This window comes from Purpureocillium takamizusanense, chromosome 1, assembly GCF_022605165.1.
Source record: "Purpureocillium takamizusanense chromosome 1, complete sequence".
Taxonomy (NCBI): Eukaryota; Fungi; Ascomycota; class Sordariomycetes; order Hypocreales; family Ophiocordycipitaceae; genus Purpureocillium; species Purpureocillium takamizusanense.
In genome coordinates this window covers 1,897,160-1,914,737 of record NC_063068.1, presented here as the reverse complement: position 1 = coordinate 1,914,737, position 17,578 = coordinate 1,897,160, and the positions used below count along the sequence as shown (strand labels likewise).

The window sequence follows — 17,578 nt, the reverse complement described above, 5'->3', positions numbered from 1 at the left end:
GAGGGATCTACGATGCCTTGACCTTCCTATTCGATGTCACGTCGTGTTTGTAAGCCGTACAGGAGAGAACTCCTTGAGGCCGGGAAGACGTGTACGCAGCTGGAAAAAGAACCAGACTGGAAAGATGCCGGCTACGTAGTATCAGTGAGGTAAAGGACCGGGTTTTTCATGGCGTCATGCCGAAGGAGGTGGTAAAAGAAACGCCCGTTTCGTGGCGCCGACACTAATGCGATATGAGAACACAGCTTGGGAAGGGGGGCGACTCTCAGCTCGTGGTGACATGTATGCAGACCGGCTAGCATTTGCCGCGTCTATCCCGCAGGCTGCTGCTGCTCCATTGAAGTGTCTGGTGTGGTGGTGTGTGTACATGTAGTGCCCAAGCCGAGACACCAATGTCTGTCCGCATATTTCCAGTACGCTCTTGCCAACTTGGTATCGAGTTGCAACATTGTTGCACAGCCCTCCTGTCCATTCTTTCTCCACGCGCGTCTATCCAAAGTGTGTGTCATCGTCGAGCCCAAAGTGCGTTGTTATGTTCTGAGCAAAAGTGCTGATCAAAGGCAGGACAACGCTGAAAGCCATCCCAAGCAGTACATCATGAGATATCACGTACCGCACACCAATGGCACGGCCGATGCCACCAACCCGTCTCTGAGTGGTGCCGATGAAACACCCGTCACCACCAATGGCGTCTGGAAACTCGGTCACCAACCAACGTCGAAGGATCTCGAGACCTTCAAAGACAGCTCAGTGACAAGAGTTGTCTGGGGCAGCCCAATGGCACTGGCAATCTGCTCCGCAGATATCGACCTGACCTACCTGCAGGTTGACGGTCTGTCAACGCGGCTCGCGCAGCAACTCTCCAACTTGGGGGTGAAGCCAGAAACCACGGTTGTTCTTTGCCTGGAACGAAATTCAAGTTGGCTTGCCCCTATATCCATGCTGGCCTCAATGAAGACGGGTGCATCCTTGTCGTCACTGGACTTGACGCGACCAAGGCCCGAGTTGCTCGCCACACTATCTCACATCGCCACACCACTACTACTTCTCACTACATCAGAAAGTGAGTCTCTGGTTCGGCATCTGTTCCCAGGAAATTCCCTGATCATCTTGCACCCGGAACAACGTCAAAATGACGAACTGTGGCAAATCTTCGACCCAGAGGCAGATGGAGACTGTCTCTTCGACGAGGTCCACGACCCACGCGATGAGTGTGAAAAGGTCTCGGACAAGGGCGTTGAAAGCATACATGTGGAGCGCATTGAAATCAGCGGGCCCTCATCGGACTCTTCAGAAACCGCTTCTCAGGATGACCTTGGGTCCGGGATTCTGCCGTTCTCCCTTCTTAATCCCTCCGTCGGCAAACAAGAGGTGCGCTCTTACGCGGCACGGCTATGCCGCGTTGAAGAGCACGTCATTGAAGATGTATTGCCCTGCACAGCCCTACAGGAGGGACTCCTGGCATTGAGCGCCAAACGTCCAGGAGACTATGTTGCGACGAATGAATTCGAGATTGACGAGCGTGTTAATGTTGACCGCTTACACCAAGCATGGGAACGTGTGGCCGCCTTGAACCCGATCTTGAGAACGAGGTTCGTCAGTCTGCCCGGCCAAGGCATAGTTCAGGTCATATTAGACCAGGACATATCGTGGACAACTACTACAGACGCATCAAACGAGACTGAAGTGGGCGAAATGACTCTGGGGAGCGCTTTAACTCGCTTCATTCTCTGTGAGGGTTCTGCGGGACGGCCGGCGCGTTTCATTTGGGAAATCCATCACAGCCTATATGACGGGCAAAGTCTGCCGATGCTCCTCAGTCAAGTGGAGAGCATCTATTTTGACGAACCGATCCAGGACCTGGAGCCCATGGCTACCCTCATCAAGTATATCCAGAGCCATGATCCTAGAAGCGAAAAGGCTTTCTGGGAGCAGCACTTCGACAGCTTCCAAGGACCACACTTTCCACCGCCTAAAGCTGGGTATACGCCTCAACCTGATCATCAGATGGTCATGGCGATCACAGAGATCGAGTGGGGTCGTGGTGACTTTACATCTGCCACCGTTCTTCGAGCGGCATGGGCTGTGGCCACCGCTAATGGTGCTGGATCGGGCGACTCAGTGTTCGGAGCCACGGTCACTGGCCGTCAAGCCCCTATCCCGCGGATCGAGCTCATGGCAGGCCCAGCGATAGCCACTGTTCCGGTTAGGGTTGTGATAGATTGGACCGCCACCTTCGGGCAGTTACTTGATACGGTGCAACGTCAAGCTGCTGACATGATACCGTATGAGCAAACTGGACTTCAAAGAATCGCCAAGATCTCCGACCAAGCTAGACTGGGCTGCAACTTTCAATCGCTGCTGGTCGTGCAGCCGGCAGCCCAAGAAGGCCACGACACCCCAGGGCGCCACTTCCTCAGCGAAGTCTCTGATTCCCGCGGAACGCAATGGCAGGACTTTAGCACGTATCCAATCGTCGTTGAATGCCAGCTGGAGGCAAACGGTGCCATTTTGCGTTTTGCGTATGATTCGAACCTTATATGCAGAGAGCAGATGGAACATGTGGCCCAGAATTTCGAGTTTGCAATTCGTCAACTGTCCACCACAAGCCTGGTCCATGAGCCATTGACGTTGCTGGCAGACGACGGGCTGGATCGTGTCTGGAAACTGAATGCAGTCGTGCCATCGGCCACTGAGATGCTCATTCATGATCTCATCTCGCAAAGAGTCCGGGAAGACCCGTCTTCTCCTGCAGTCTGTGCATGGGACGGCGACTTCACGTACCAAGAGGTAGAGGAGCTCTCAACGGCTCTTGCCTTGCACCTGGTTTGGAGAGGTGTGGCGACAGACATGAAAGTCGCTCTGCTGTTCGAAAAGTCCAAATGGATGGCTGTCGCTGCTCTGGGTTGCATCAAAGCTGGCGGGGCATGCATGGCGGTCGACACCACTCAGCCGGAGGAGCGACTTCGATCCATCGTCAGTCAGTCCGAGTGTCCAATCGTCATATCATCGGTGCCAAACCAAGAACTCGCCCGTCAACTTGGATTCAGCACGGATAGCATTGTAGTAGTTGGGCCAGACAAACTATGGGATTCACCAGATCCGCAAACAGCGCTGCCGATCTTGATGCCGTCGAACGATCTTTACGTTGTATTCACGTCTGGCAGCACCGGGACGCCCAAAGGAGCAATCAACACGCATCGTGGCTTTTGCACAGCGATAACGCACCAGCAGCGAGCATTGGGCTTCACGAAAAGTTCTCGCGTCTTTGACTTTGCCTCGTACGCATTTGATGCGTCTTGGTGCAATCTGCTCCACGCTCTCACAAGCGGTGGCTGTTTGTGTGTCCCGTCAAATGCGGAACGGCAGAACGATCTTGTCAAGTCGTTGGAGAAATACAATGCTACGACTGTCGACTTCACACCCTCCGTGGCAAGAGTAGTTGGCAAGGAGGCATTGTCCAGGCTGTCCACGCTCATACTAGGCGGAGAAGCTGTGGTGGACTCGGACGCTTTCCTGGCTGAGAGCAACACCGAGATCATCAATGTTTATGGGCCAGCTGAATGCACGCCGACGGCGACATTGGCTAAAGTCGCACCGAAAGACATCAGCATCGGTCGCGGCGCTGGGGCTTGTACTTGGATCGTGGATCCGGAAAAGCCAGACCAGCTTTCGCCATTTGGTGCCATTGGAGAGCTCTGGATCGAGGGGCCATTGGTTGGCAATGGCTATCTCAACGACCCTGCAAAAACCGAAGCAGCCTTCGTCAAAGATCCTCCTTGGCTCCTGGCTGGTGTGTCAGCGCGTCGAGGTAGAGACGCTGTGCCTGGCCGCACAGGAAGACTTTATCGGACTGGGGACCTCGTGCGATATAGGCAAGACGGATCTCTCTTATTCGTCGGCCGTAAAGACACACAGGTCAAGATCAGAGGACAGCGCGTTGAGCTGGGAGAGATTGAACAGCACCTCATTGCTGCCCTCGACCTCCCGATCGCCACCGTGGTGGTCGACACAATTCTTCCCAAAGGATCCAATGGCCCCGTACTAGTGGCATTCATTAGCATTGAAAGCGATGAGATGCGGACTGAAGAGGACCACAGCAAGGCCGTTCGAAAGGCAACGGAGTCGTTGACGAATCTTGCCCTCCCGATCTACATGATTCCCGTTGCTTACATACCCGTCTTCAAGCTGCCCGTCATGACCAGCGGGAAGACCGACCGGCGACAACTCCGGCAGATTGGCGAGTCAGTCTACCTACAGTATCGCCTCAGCACCGAAGATGAGGGTGTCACCGACACTCTGAGCGATGTTGAGGTTATCCTGCAACAAGTTTGGATGTCCATCCTGAACTTGTCCGCCCAAGAGGCATCGGTGAACAAGGCTTTCACAAGACTGGGTGGCGACTCCATCTCCGCAATGCAGGTTGTGTCGCAGTGCAAGCTGCACAATCTTGTGTTTACGGTAAGCGATCTGTTGCAAGCCTCAACGATACGAAAGCTGGCCAGTCGCTGCCGCGTTGCCTCGCGTCAACAGGATAAGATTGAAGATGCGGAAGAAGAGGGCGACGAGATGAAGCCATTTGAACTATCACCGATCCAACAAATGTTCTTTGATGCCTACCCCGAGGGACTTGATCATTTTAACCAGAGCTTCATGCTCGAGTTGAGCCGGCTGGTAGATGGGGCGGTCCTTTATGACGCTACTCGCGCGCTCGTCAGTCGTCATCCCATGCTTCGTTGCCGATTCATCAAAGACCCCGAGCTCGGCTCTTGGATGCAGCGTATCGTTGAGGAAGAGGATTCAATGGCGTTTGGGTTTGCGGAACATTTTGTTCAGACTCGCGATCAGGTCGTCGACGTCGGACAGGCCCGCCAAGAGTCAATGAGCCTCCAAGATGGCCCAGTCTTCTCGTGCGACCTCTTTCACATCAGCAATAGTAGCCAGATGGTCATCCTCTCATCTCATCATGCTGTCGTTGACTTGGTCTCATGGCGCATCATCTGGAACGACATTGAAGACTACCTCAACGATGGTAAGCTTTTGACAGAGCCAACGGCTTCATTTCGATCGTGGGTTCGGCGACAGGCGAGAGTCAGCAGCAAGGCATCGCCTTTCTCCGTACTTCCGTACGCCATACCGGCTCCCGACATCGACTTCTGGGGCCTGCCTTTATCCGAGAACACCTTCTCCAATTGCGACGCATACAACGAAACCTTCGATGCGGATGTCACTTCGTTGTTGTTCGGAGACGCCAACGAGTGTCTCCGCACGGAACCGATTGACATCATCATTGGCGTCATGGTTTATGCCTTTGTTCAGGTTTTCCCAGAGAGGGATGCCCCAGTGGTGTGGATTGAAGGCCACGGCAGGGAGCAGTCAGATGAACTTCCGCTCGATGTATCATCGACAGTCGGCTGGTTCACGACTCTGCACCCCCGTCCTATTCCGATCAATCTGCAAAACTCCGTTCTTGACGCCATCCGCACGGCAAAGGATAGGAGGCGTCAGATACCTGGCAAGGGGCGACCGTACTTTGCCTGCCGCTACCACAGTGAATCTGGTCGCCAGGAGTTCCAGGGCCAAGACACGACGGAATTGACACTCAACTTCACCGGCCGATATCAACAGTTGGAGGGAGATGAGGGCCTCTTCCGACGCCCAGAGTACCTCGGGCACGAGCAGCGGGACATCGCCGAGGTATCGGGGTCGGCTCGACGCTTCACCATGGTTGAGATCAACGCCGACATCGAGGAGAACATGCTGGCATGTTCCTTTGCCGTCCACAAGAACATGAAGCACCACGGTCGCATCATTGAATGGCTTGAGCTCTTCGGAGACACTCTCAATGCGGTCACCCGGGAATTGGCTGGAGGTTCCCCTCGTTTCACACTCACCGACTTCCCCTTGCTCCCTCTGTCGTATGAGGGCTTGGATGTGTTGCAGCTCGAACAATTGCCCGGTCTCGGGATCGAGCCGGCGGCAGTTGGAGACATTTACCCTTGCTCGCCTCTCCAAGAAGGAATACTACTCAGTGCACAGAAAGAAGCCGCCTCTTATGCCACATTCTCTGTGTTTCAGTGCGTACCGACCGACGGCAAGACTCCCGTCTCGCCATCTCGACTCGAACAGGCCTGGATGACGGTCGTCAAACGGCACACAATCCTTCAATCTGTCTTCACATTGCACCCCGAAGGAAACGGATTTATCCAGATTGTGCTTCCAGAATCTCAAGTCCGATTGGCTCAGCTCACATCACAAGAGGATCCTGCGACGGTCTTGAGTCGTCTGCCGAGACCAGAGTTCGCTCCGAATGAGCCCGAACACGCCTTTACCATCTGCCAGTCGCACACTGGAGAGGTGGCATGTCGGCTAGACGCCAGCCACAGCCTCATTGATGCGTCGAGTATGTCAATCATCATTCAAGATATCGTCAATGTATACGACGGCTGCGACATGTTGCCGGCAACACCGTTCGGAGACATGATCAACTACATTAGCAGCATCCCACGAGCGCAAAGGATCGCATCGTGGACAAAGCTTCTCAGAGGTGTCCAGCCATGCGAGTTTCCTGTGGCCAGTAACCATCCACATGGCCCCGAGAGCCACAGCGACCTTTCCATCCCGGCTGAAGCGATTGAAGGAGTCTCAGACTTCTGTAAGAAGCTGGGCATAACACGCTCTGTCTTCATTCAAGTAGCTTGGTCCGTGGTTCTCGCCCATTTCAACGGTTCGTCGGAGGCTTGCTTCGGATACCTTGCCTCTGGCCGAGATTCACCTCTTGATGGGATATGGACCATGGTCGGCCCCTTGGCCAACCTCCTCATCTCACGCGTGGACTTGACCTTGCCTCCACGACAAGTCCTGGAAAAGGCATCAGAGGACTCAATACAACATTTGTCAATACAACATACCTCACTCGCAGAGATTCAGCATGAGCTGGGTCTCTCGGGTCAAAGGCTCTTCAATACTGCTCTATCGATTCGGGAGGCAGACAAGTTCAAGGCCGGCGACGACCGGACAATCGAGTTTCAACCGTACAACGGCGAGGACCCGCACGAATATGACCTCAGCCTGTCAGCCAACCTCGACTCGGGTAGCATGGACATTGTCATGGAGTTTCGCGAGCCGTACGTAAGTAAACAAGTGGCGGAGAAGGCTGCTCAGGTTTTGGTTGAAGCAATCCGGTACCTGCTGCGGACCGACATTGAGGGGGCTGAGGCACCCAGCTCCGTCGACACGCTGTCCAAGGGCTTTTTCAGGCACATCACTGGCGCCGATGAGCATTGTGTTAGGGAATTCTGGAATGAACAATTTCAGGGCATCGAAGGCTCGCACTTTCCACAGAAACAGGAAGTCGGCGCTCAGACGCGACAGATGAGTGAGGTCTCATGGGCCTTGGACGGCCTCTCCTGGGACACTCACGGCGACTTGACAGCGGCTACATATGTCAAGGGCGCATGGTCCATCGTGACCGGACGACTTCTTGACTCAAGCGAAGCGTTGTTCGGGACTACGATTGTTGACAAGCAGACAATCTTGCCGGTCCGAGTGTTGGTCGACCAGAGCTCAACCATTGGCGACCTACTGCAGAGCGTCCAAGCCCAGGCTGCAAAGATATCTCCCTTTTCACGAAGTCCGCTGTATTATATCCAGGCTCTCGGTCAGGAAGCAGCTCTGGCTTGCGAATTCCGGACCGTCTTGTTGGTGACAGATGACGGTAGCGACACGCGTTGCAACGAGAGCACGACAACTGGTGATGTGGTGCGCAACGACGACACAGAAGAACTCGACAGCTATCCGCTGATTGTCGAATGTCGTATGTCATCAAGCGGACTGAAGGTATCACTGCGCTTCGATGAGAAAGAGATTGGAGAGACACAGGCCACGCGCCTAGGCCACCAGCTTGAGCAGGTCCTACGGCAGGTCCTGACGCGGGATCATGGGTACACCAAGTTACGAGACCTTCACATCTCGAGTGCGCAAGACATTCGCGACATCTGGACTTGGAATTCCGTCGTACCAAGCGCCGTTGAAACCTGTGTTCACGACTTGATCGCCCAGCGGGCTCAGCAACGGCCTCACGATGCAGCCATCGCCGCCTGGGACGGTGCTTTGACATACGGCCAACTGCACGAACAGTCGAATTGTCTTGCCCGAGAGCTGGTGCTGAGAGGTGTCGGTCGGGGTTCACTTGTGCCTCTTCTCTTCGAGAAGAGCATGTGGATGGCAGTGGCTGCCCTGGCGGTCATGAAGGCCGGCGCAGCCGCGGTGGCTACGGACACTGCGACTCAACCGGAGGAGCGACTCCGTACCATGGCAGCGCAGGCTGATGCTCGTTTCTGTCTTACCTCTGAGGCAAACCGATCTCTTGCACTTCGACTTGGCATAGACGAAGTCATGGTCGTGAGCCAGGACACGGACTTTGCGCAGCTTGCGCCGGGAACGAATCTTCCTGAAGTCAACCCCTCGGATGTGCTGTATGTTGTCTTCACCTCGGGCAGCACCGGCATGCCAAAGGGTGCCAAGGTCACGCATCAGAACATGGCCACTGCATTACATTACCAAAGGGAGGCGCTAGGATATTCGCAGTCCTCGCGGGTCCTAGACTTTTCCTCCTACGCCTTTGATGTCTGTTGGTCAAATCTCCTGAACGCGCTCACAGCCGGGGCCTGCCTCTGCGTTCCATCAATGGAGGAGCGGCAAAACGACCTATCAGGCACACTTAAGAAGTACGGCGTGACGTTGGCAGATTTCACCCCTTCAATCGCACGGCATACAGTTGGCTTGGACAGCCTATCCACCCTCATCCTTGGCGGCGAGGTGGTCTTGCCCACGGATCGGGCGTTGGCGAGCGCGAGTGCCAATGTTTGTAGCGCGTATGGCCCAGCTGAATGCACTCCCACGGCCACGATCTTGGACTTGACAGGGGCGAGCGATGGCGGACTCGGCCGTGGCGCCGGAGTCGTGACATGGGTGGTCGATCAACACAATGCTGAACACCTCGCGCCCATTGGAGCTCCAGGTGAGCTGTGGCTCGAGGGACCTCTTGTCGGGGACGGATACCTAAACGACCCCGAAAAGACAGCCGCCGCATTCGTGCAGGACCCTGCCTGGCTCGTCCGCGGAATTCTGGGCGAACGTCCCGGTAGGTGCGGAACCGTCTACCGCACCGGAGACCTTGTCCAGTACAATGACGACGGTTCTTTACGATTCATTGGTCGCAAAGACACCCAAGTCAAGATTCGAGGTCAGCGGGTCGAACTGGAGGAAGTCGAGTACGGGGTGAAAAACGCGCTCGACGTGTCGAGCCTGGGCAGTGCCAGCGCACAAGTTGTCGCCGAAGTCATTGAGCCGCAAGGCGCCGGGCAGAAACTCCTGGCCGCGTTTGTCGCCTTTGACGGAGATAACAGGGACTACGAGGCTTTGATCAAAAAGGCCACAGCGGGGATGAACGAACGGCTTACCCGTACTCTGCCCCCTTTCATGGTCCCATCACTCTATGTGCCCCTGAAGGCCATTCCGAGAGTCTCCTCGGGCAAGATTGACCGGCGTCAGCTCCGCGCCTTCGGCCATGGTCTCACGGCCAAGGACGTTGCAGTGCTCGGTCGCGCTGATGGGGAGCGACGCCCGCCGGAGACGGACGCGGAGAGGACAATGCAGCAGTTGTGGGTGGAAATACTCAAGGTCGACCCGGAAACTGTCAGCGCTGATGACAGTTTCTTCCGCGTTGGCGGCGACTCGATCGGGGCCATGCGTCTCGTGAGCCTCGCGAGGCAGAGGGGCGTGACGCTGCAGGTTAGAGATATTTTTAAAAACCCAGTTCTCCGAGACTTGGCAGCTCTAGGATCATGAGCGGTTGGGTCGGGACAACTACACGAGAGAGATGATGCGAAAGGGGGGAGGGGAGGGGATGACGGCTTTATTCTATATGGAAGTTATTTACCATCAAGTACAAAAAGCACGGGGGCAAACTACATTTCAATTGTTTCCGGGACGAAAAGTTTATTTGGGGCGGTCGAATCTATCAGCAGGACCAAGATTGATGCACCATTAAAACCTCATATATCCTGCTACAAATTATCACTCGATTTCATTAAGTTGTGTGTCTCTGAAGAGAATGTCATTGGGCTCTCTGAATGTGCACTGTTCATGATCCGAACCCGCTTCTGCCCTCAACCTTGTTACCCTATGCTTGCGAACTGACCGACAATGCATTAGCCCTGTAGAATTGCCAGCCCATCAAGAATCCAGTCAAGCTTTTAACAAGTTGTAGAGTAGCATGAATGAATTGAGAATGAAATGAAAAATGCCTGCGACTAGCGGTGTTGTACAACAATCGCTTAGCAAAAGACAGTCAGACGCACATACCCACCAGCCGGATGACTGGGCACTCAGTTTACAAACCTACAATCGCAACAAATGGATCCAAATCCTACAACAGTAGCAGAAGAAGAAGAAAAAATCCGTTGAATCCCCGAGTAAATGGCTTCCATTGCAGACACGTCACTAGCAACCATGCAAGGACTCGCGGCCCTGCCCACCGTGGTGTCCCTCGCCGCCTCCGTGCATGCGACCGCCAACCCGCCAGCAGCATGCAAAGCGTTTCCCGGCTCGGCAGACTGGCCGTCGGCGGCGTCATGGAGCAAGCTCAACGAGACTATCGGTGGCAGGCTGCTTGCTCCCGTTCCGCCCGCAGCCGTGTGCCACCCGGCGCAGGCGACGTACAGCGCGGAAGCTTGCAGCGCGCTCACGCAGGAATGGACGTCGTTTGACTTTCACACGCGAGACCCCGTATCGACTATGTGGGAGCAGTTTTCCAACAACACATGCTTGCCGGACCCTAAATACCCGTGCTCGCCGACCGGGTACCCGCCGTTCGTGGTGAACGCGACGACGCCGGAGCATGTCCAGGCTGGCGTAAACTTCGGTGAGTGTGCGCCTCTTTGGGCATGCTGGGGAATTTTTGAGATTGTTGTTTTGGTGGTGGCTAATACGAGAGCAAAGCCCGTGAGCACAACGTGCGTCTCGTCGTCAAAGGTACTGGCCATGACGACAATGGACGGTCCATTGCGCCATTCGCGCTGTCCATCTGGACGCATCATATGCGGGATATTGCGCATCATCGCGGCGAGTTCACGCTGGCAGGCTCCAAGAAGCGCATCAAAGGCAACGCGGTCACTGTGGGGGCCGGAGCACAGATGTATGATGTCTACACGGCTACAGCGAAGAATGGCGAGACCATTGTCGGCGGCGGGGGCAAGTCGGTTGGACTGGGTGGTTATATCACGGGAGGCGGACACTCCAGTGAGTTCGTAAACTGTGTTTATTATGCCGGCTTGTCACTGATTAGACAGTTCTTGCGGCGCGGTATGGGCTTGCTGCGGACAATGTCCTGGAAATGGACATGGTCACGCCGGGGGGCGAGTTGCTCACCATCAATGAGGATCAGAACCGTGACCTCTTTTGGGCCATGCGCGGTGTAAGTCTCTTGCTTCAAACACATGCTGTTTTCCCATCGGCTAACAAGGACAGGGCGGGGGTTCGACCTTTGGTGTCATTACCTCCATGACGCTCAAGACGCATCCGTCGCCCAAGATCGCCTTTGCCAACTGGTACGCCGTGACACCCGCCGAATCATCCGTCGGGTTCGATGTCATTGCCTACGTGCTGTCACAATTTCCCAGTCTCATGGACAAGGGGGTTTCAGGCTATTTTTACGTCGCGAGAGACACGCCAAACCCCATCCCCTCCCCTGATCTGCCGGCGGTCATCACTGGCGTGCTCGGCGGTTTCATGCTGCAGGACGTCACGGACGGAGAGAAACTGCAAGAGCTGCTCACGCCGCTCAACGAGACCATCAAGGCTCGCTGGAACGGCACCGCGCAGATCCTCCAGCAGACGGCCCTGTACGACTCGTTCCTCGACTGGTTCGACGTCAACTACGACCAGGGCCAAGCCGGCGCCAATCTGTACAGAGGCTCTAGGCTGATAGACAAAAAGGCACTGACAGGCGACCCCAAGGCACTGGCAGAGGCGTACAAGGCGGCGACGGAGGCGGGAGGCGCCATCACCGCATATCTGGTCGCGGGGCAGGGCGTCCGCAACGCGAAGCCACGGGGCGGCTCAAACGCCGTGAACCCGGCTTGGAGAAACGCATACGTCCAGTCTCTCACGGGGGTGGCCTACGCGCCGCTCAACAAGACGGCCGAGGACGAAGTCATTCAGGCGCTGGGCCGATCCTTGGAGCCGCTGAAGAAGCTGACGCCAAACAGCGGCGCCTACGTCAACGAGGTAAGCAATTCAGTTCTTCGCCTGTGGCACTAACAAGCGCCTTGGACTGTGCTGACGATTGCGCCGCGCAGGGCTTCCTCTTCGAAAAAGACTGGCAAAAGACGTTTTGGGGTGATAATTACGAGAGACTGCTCAAGATCAAGCGCAAGGTCGATCCCAAGAATGTTTTCGTATGCTTCCCGTGTGTCGGCAGCGAGGGATGGAAGCAAGGCGAGGACGGACGGCTTTGCAAGGACTAAGTAAGGTATTATTAGCAGTAGCGTGCCAATCATGCGCCAGAGAATACGAAGTGCTAGTTTGCATCGCCAATGATGGCGCTGGTTGCGCTGACGTATCTGGATGCGTGTTTGCCTGCTGCAGTTGACGATGACTCACCCATGAATTGATACTCAACGACATACATGGCACATGCGACGGGCTTGCTTTAGAAATTCCGCCTGCTCGTTTGACAGCAAGAGAGAAAGTCATATTTGTCACATTATACGTACAGTACAGCATCAAACAGACGCGCACGAATGGCCAAGAAGAAGCGACTTCACAAAGGCAAGGAGTGCCAACCGCCGGCATCGCCTGAGCCAATGTGCTCCTCGATGGCGAGTCCAGGACGAGAAACAGCGCTCGCCACTTTTGATATCCTCGAGACCATTCTGCAATTCGTGGATATGAAGACGCTTTTGACATCTTGCCAGCGCGTCTGCACGTCATGGCGAAACGCCATTGCGAGCTCGGCGCGGCTTCAGCAAATTCTCTTCTTCAAGTCGACTCCCCTCAATTCAATCATCGGGCTTCGCGTCGCAGACAAGGCTGCCGAGCTATGCGGAGCACGCAGCCAATGCAGCCGGTCAAATAGTGACTCAGATGACTCTGACGCAACCGATGAGTCCGATGGGCCAAGCCCCATCTCGGACGACACTCTGCTCCAGCGATTCCAGAACCCGCTGCTGATGCAATCGTTCAGTGGGTTCTTCTCGGCCTCGGGCTGGAGCTGGTCAGGACGCTGCAGACTTTGTGGCAGCCTGGATGGCTCGACTGCTACGAATGCTTACGCATTATACTGGGGTCGCAAAGCCCTGGACTTTCTGTCACCTGGCGACGACGCCGGGCGACGAAAGGCATTCATGCGAAAGGGGGCGAGTTGGAGGGGCATGCTGTTGGCCAGATACCCCATCACAAAGGTCATCTTTCGAACAAACTTCGATGTGGCCTGGCGACAATGGGACGGAGTGGGGGCTACTCAGAGACAAGACGATGTCATGGAGTTTCCCGAGGGACTTCGAATGGGCCAGCTCTTCGACCTGTTCTTCTCCATGCTATACCTAGAGCCGATGGTGGGATTCCACGCTGCGCGCGTTGTATGGAAGATTCCTGGAGATGGCACGGGAAGGCCGGGGTGCCAGTGCGATAGACACAAGACGCGACGCGAAAAGACGGCCACGCCCAGCACCACGCAGAGCTGGGATCTGCTCGTCAACCAAAATTACTTTCACATCGCAGATGATGATGACGACGTGCCAGACGACGTGCGATACCGCGGCGGACGATTTACGGGAGAAGGGAAGCATAGGCAATGCCAAGACCAAGGGCGGTGTCTCGCGCACGTTCGAAAGCGTACCGGAGACAAGTGGTTCAATAGAAGCCAGGATTTCGTCGACGGCTTCGTGGCTTTTGGCACGACCTTGGAGGATAGGGCACGGCTTGTGGAGAGGGAACTCGGCAAGCTCAAGCTCGACATGGAGGGCTGAGCCGCACTGGCTGCATTCTCTGGCGACGGCTCGGCGACATGTGGGACTTGAGAGATGTGTAGCGGCTTCGATGCTGCTTCAAATGGCTACGGCAATAGGTATATATATATGTTCGTCGGTTAGTGCGGACTTTGGACAAGGCAAGCCGTCGACATGTTCGTGTTCAATGTTGTTCGAGCCACTGGGTGTATTATTTTAAGAAGACATGTAAGGGACGGGCTCAGTAAAGAAAACAAATGGGACGAACGAACGGCACGCAACTCGTGCTGCCGGCTCCAAATATGGGCAGCCATAAAACTCGTGGTTGCCTTGCAGGCTGGAGCCCGCCATCTGAGACCTACATACATCGGGGGGGCCCCCTTCAACTCTGTCCTTCATTGGTATTACAATCCCGCGCCAGGGGATTGGCCGCTGCCCCCCCCCAAAGGAGAAACAACCACCCCGGATGTGCGACTTCCGGGGGAGCCACGACCACCAGGAGCCGGCCCGGGTGTTCAGCCATCCGATACTAGCGCCCGCCCGCTGTCGGCTGCTGTGGGGGAAGGCATCTGGTGCTGGTCTAGCTTGTCTAGGTCGTCTGGTGCCTTCGAACGGGGAGATCCGTTTGTGAACGCCAAAACCAAACACAAGAAAAAGTCGTTGATGTCATGTCTGTCCTAGTTGGCTGTTGGACACCCCTGCAACCGTGGTGGCGATCCGAAGATCGCTGTTGCGCAGTTACCTCCCCTCGCCTCCAACGACAGACTCAAGTACATATTGGCCTCCAAGCACCGTCTTCCAGTCTGAGGCGGAGAGCCTCGTCGCCTATATTGACTAACCTGCCAGCTGACAAGGAATAAATGGCTTATATCCGAAAGTACGTGAAGGGCGAGACTGGAATGCACAGCCATGGGCATTAAGCCAAGGTGTTGTTGTGGTACCAACTGCTCAACGGCACGTGGCTCCGCAACGAGGCGAATTGAAGACATACCAAGCCAATCGAGTTTCTCGTCGGCTCATCGGCCAGGTAGCACCAATTTCCGCACAATGATCGGCCGTTGCCACTCCCGGCTGAACCCAGCCGCCTGGTCATGGCTTTGGAATTGCCTCGTTGTGACTGGCTCAGGTTGCGGGCTGGGCTGCCTGGGCTCAACTGCTGGCCGAAGGAGTACGTAGTACCAAACACTTACCCACAGAAACCCCCGACTTGTCGCCAAGAGGGAGCAACACAGTTCCGGTGAATTGTCAAGGCGGGTTGAGAAAGGTCTCATCGCACCGGAGTTACTAACGACCGGAGTGTTCCTGCGGGATCTTATTCCTTGAACAAATTGATGCTTACCCTTCAATGTTGCGACATTGCGAGGCGCGAACTGGACCGCGAAGTACGAAGTAATACACCGTACTCCCACCAAAATAGACCTCGCAAGCACACTGAACAAGAATCAATCTCTTGTTGCGATGCACCACCCCCGGGATATCGGCAGCCTTCTCCCCGCAGGTGGCAACATGACGGGCCTGAGAGTTGAGCTAAGGACTTAAAGAAGTCCGCTTCTCACCGGGTCTTCCCCCGCAAAATTTCAAATTACCGTTCCCAGCTTGTCTTGTCTTGCCACTCGTCGGGCAAGGTCTCTAGACCTCGTTCGAGACTAGGCGCGTGATGCTGGACACCGGTTAGTCGCTCGATCCCGCTAGCCACCGCGTCCCTTGCTGTGGTCTGGTGTGCCTCCATCCAAGCCCTAGTGGGCTGTGACACTACGTACCTCGTTGAGCTTTGATGGCGCCGTGACTCGGATGTCCGTGGCTCCGACGGCTCAACGCAATCCATGACTTGGGATCGTGAGGGCTGGGGGGTGGCGGGCGTAGCCATGGTCAGTGTCGTACATGAGAGATATGTAGGACGGCAGGACCTGCGCCTTGCCCCGAAGGCCACCTTAGGTTTTCTTTCCTCCTCTTTTCCTCTCTTTAACAAGGTCCCATCCAAGTTGTCGACTTTGTCCATCTTACCACATCCTCACACGTCATCGTCTTACGCAGCGGACCGATCATCAACATGCGGTTCACAAACATTGCGCTGGCCGTGGCGACAACTGCCATCGCGCAGCGTCCCAGTGACACGCCCATCTGCGACTACTACACGAAGGCGCTCCTAAAGGAGAACAATGCGACGAACCAGGCTACTCTTCTGACGCTCCTGGTGAACACGGTCGTCATCGGGAACTGTAAGCGTCCATCTTTACCCAACATCCTCACATCAACATCATCTCGACCGCAGCATCAACGCTGTCCACATGTTGCACTAGGTTGCACTATCTGTCTACTGGCTGACCCGTGCGTGCTTTTACATATAGATACCATGCCCAACACCGGCGTCATGGTCCCTGGTATTCTGGCCAAGGGCATGCAGGACGGTCAGGAAGTCAATCTGCTGCCATACTTCACCGGGGGACTCAAGAGCACCAACAAGAACGGCCAGGCTGCCAGCGTCAACTTCCTGGACGGAGGCGGTGCGGAGCCCCTGAAGAAGAACATGCCGGCCAACGACAAGAGTGAGTCTGCCGAAGAGCGCAAATGGCGTCCATAGATAGACACTGACGGTTCTAAAAACTCTAGGCTCTCGACAATAGTAAGCCCCCCCCCCCCGGTGTGAGACTGACGGTAAGCGGCATAGTGACTGACACCAAACGCGCGCAGCTTCCTCCTCACTCATCTGTACCAGTTCTTCGGCTCGCTGCTTGGCTGCTCCATGCAGGGGATGACGGGCTTTGACGCTTACATGGGCCACACGTCCATGTACGAGTACGTTACGACCCTTTTCGTGTTTTTTCCTTCCTTTTCTTTTTTTCCTTTTCTTTTCTTTCTTTTTTTTTTGCCTTCCGTTCTCTTGCTGCCTCGTCGCGTCACAGGCCGCCGGCTGCAGGACTGGACTAACAACCACCACCACCACAAGGGTTCACAAGTTCATGGGCCTGGGCAAGGCCGAGATGGACTACTTCATCGCGCAAGTCGCCATGGCCGCCAAGTCCTTTGGCGTCGCCGACGACGACATCAAGGCCGTCGGCGAGGCGCTCAACAATGCCTTCAACATGCGCTGCGCCGCGCCCACGGCCGTGCTCAAGACGGCCAAGCCCGAGCTCCAGGCCATATGCATCGCCGATGACTGCACCAAGGCTAAGAACGCGACGTGCGACGCGTACGCCAAGGTGATGAAGCCCGAGCCCGTGTCGTCCCCCTCCTCCTCGTCTTCAATGATGATGTCGAGCATGACTGCGTCGTCGTCGATGATGATGCCTACGGGGACGCAGATGAGCGGCAGCATGACGGGCACGATGATGCCGACCGGTACTTCGATGCCAACTTCTGTGCCCACGGCTGGGGCTGGCCAGGCTGGCCTTAACATTGCCGCTGCAGCAGCCGGCATCCTTGCCTTTGTGCTCTGAGCGCCAGGTAGGGCCGGCAAGTCGATTACGGTGTGGCACAAAGGAATGTGCGGAGGGCGCTCATGACGAATGTATTTCTAAAGCCGCGGAACCCAGCAGGGTGCGACAGTAATACAGCGCGTGTTGGTG

General features: G+C 55.7%; 4 protein-coding genes across 4 annotated transcripts; all 4 read left to right on the top strand.

The window, feature by feature from the left end:
* Positions 1–392: 392 nt before the first annotated feature.
* JDV02_000635 (NRPS) lies at positions 393–10,033 on the top strand (the record flags this gene model as incomplete). The annotated part of the gene is made up of 3 exons (XM_047981469.1): positions 393–413; positions 565–832; positions 1,061–10,033. The coding sequence occupies 3 exons, from the start codon at positions 393–395 to the stop codon at positions 9,850–9,852; spliced, it is 9,081 nt and encodes a 3,026-aa protein (XP_047837429.1). The 3' UTR covers positions 9,853–10,033.
* Positions 10,034–10,515: 482 nt separating this feature from the next.
* JDV02_000634 (uncharacterized protein) lies at positions 10,516–12,530 on the top strand (the record flags this gene model as incomplete). Its single annotated transcript, XM_047981468.1, has 5 exons — positions 10,516–10,927; positions 11,005–11,304; positions 11,355–11,479; positions 11,533–12,291; positions 12,363–12,530. The coding sequence occupies 5 exons, from the start codon at positions 10,516–10,518 to the stop codon at positions 12,528–12,530; spliced, it is 1,764 nt and encodes a 587-aa protein (XP_047837428.1).
* A 244-nt stretch (positions 12,531–12,774) lies between these two features.
* JDV02_000633 (uncharacterized protein) lies at positions 12,775–14,276 on the top strand. Its single transcript, XM_047981467.1, has one exon. The coding sequence runs from the start codon at positions 12,807–12,809 to the stop codon at positions 14,031–14,033; it is 1,227 nt and encodes a 408-aa protein (XP_047837427.1). The 5' UTR covers positions 12,775–12,806; the 3' UTR covers positions 14,034–14,276.
* A 1,786-nt stretch (positions 14,277–16,062) lies between these two features.
* Positions 16,063–17,449, top strand: JDV02_000632 (uncharacterized protein; the record flags this gene model as incomplete). Its single annotated transcript, XM_047981466.1, has 5 exons — positions 16,063–16,231; positions 16,361–16,558; positions 16,623–16,635; positions 16,704–16,808; positions 16,960–17,449. The coding sequence occupies 5 exons, from the start codon at positions 16,063–16,065 to the stop codon at positions 17,447–17,449; spliced, it is 975 nt and encodes a 324-aa protein (XP_047837426.1).
* Between the last annotated feature and the right edge of the window lie 129 nt (positions 17,450–17,578).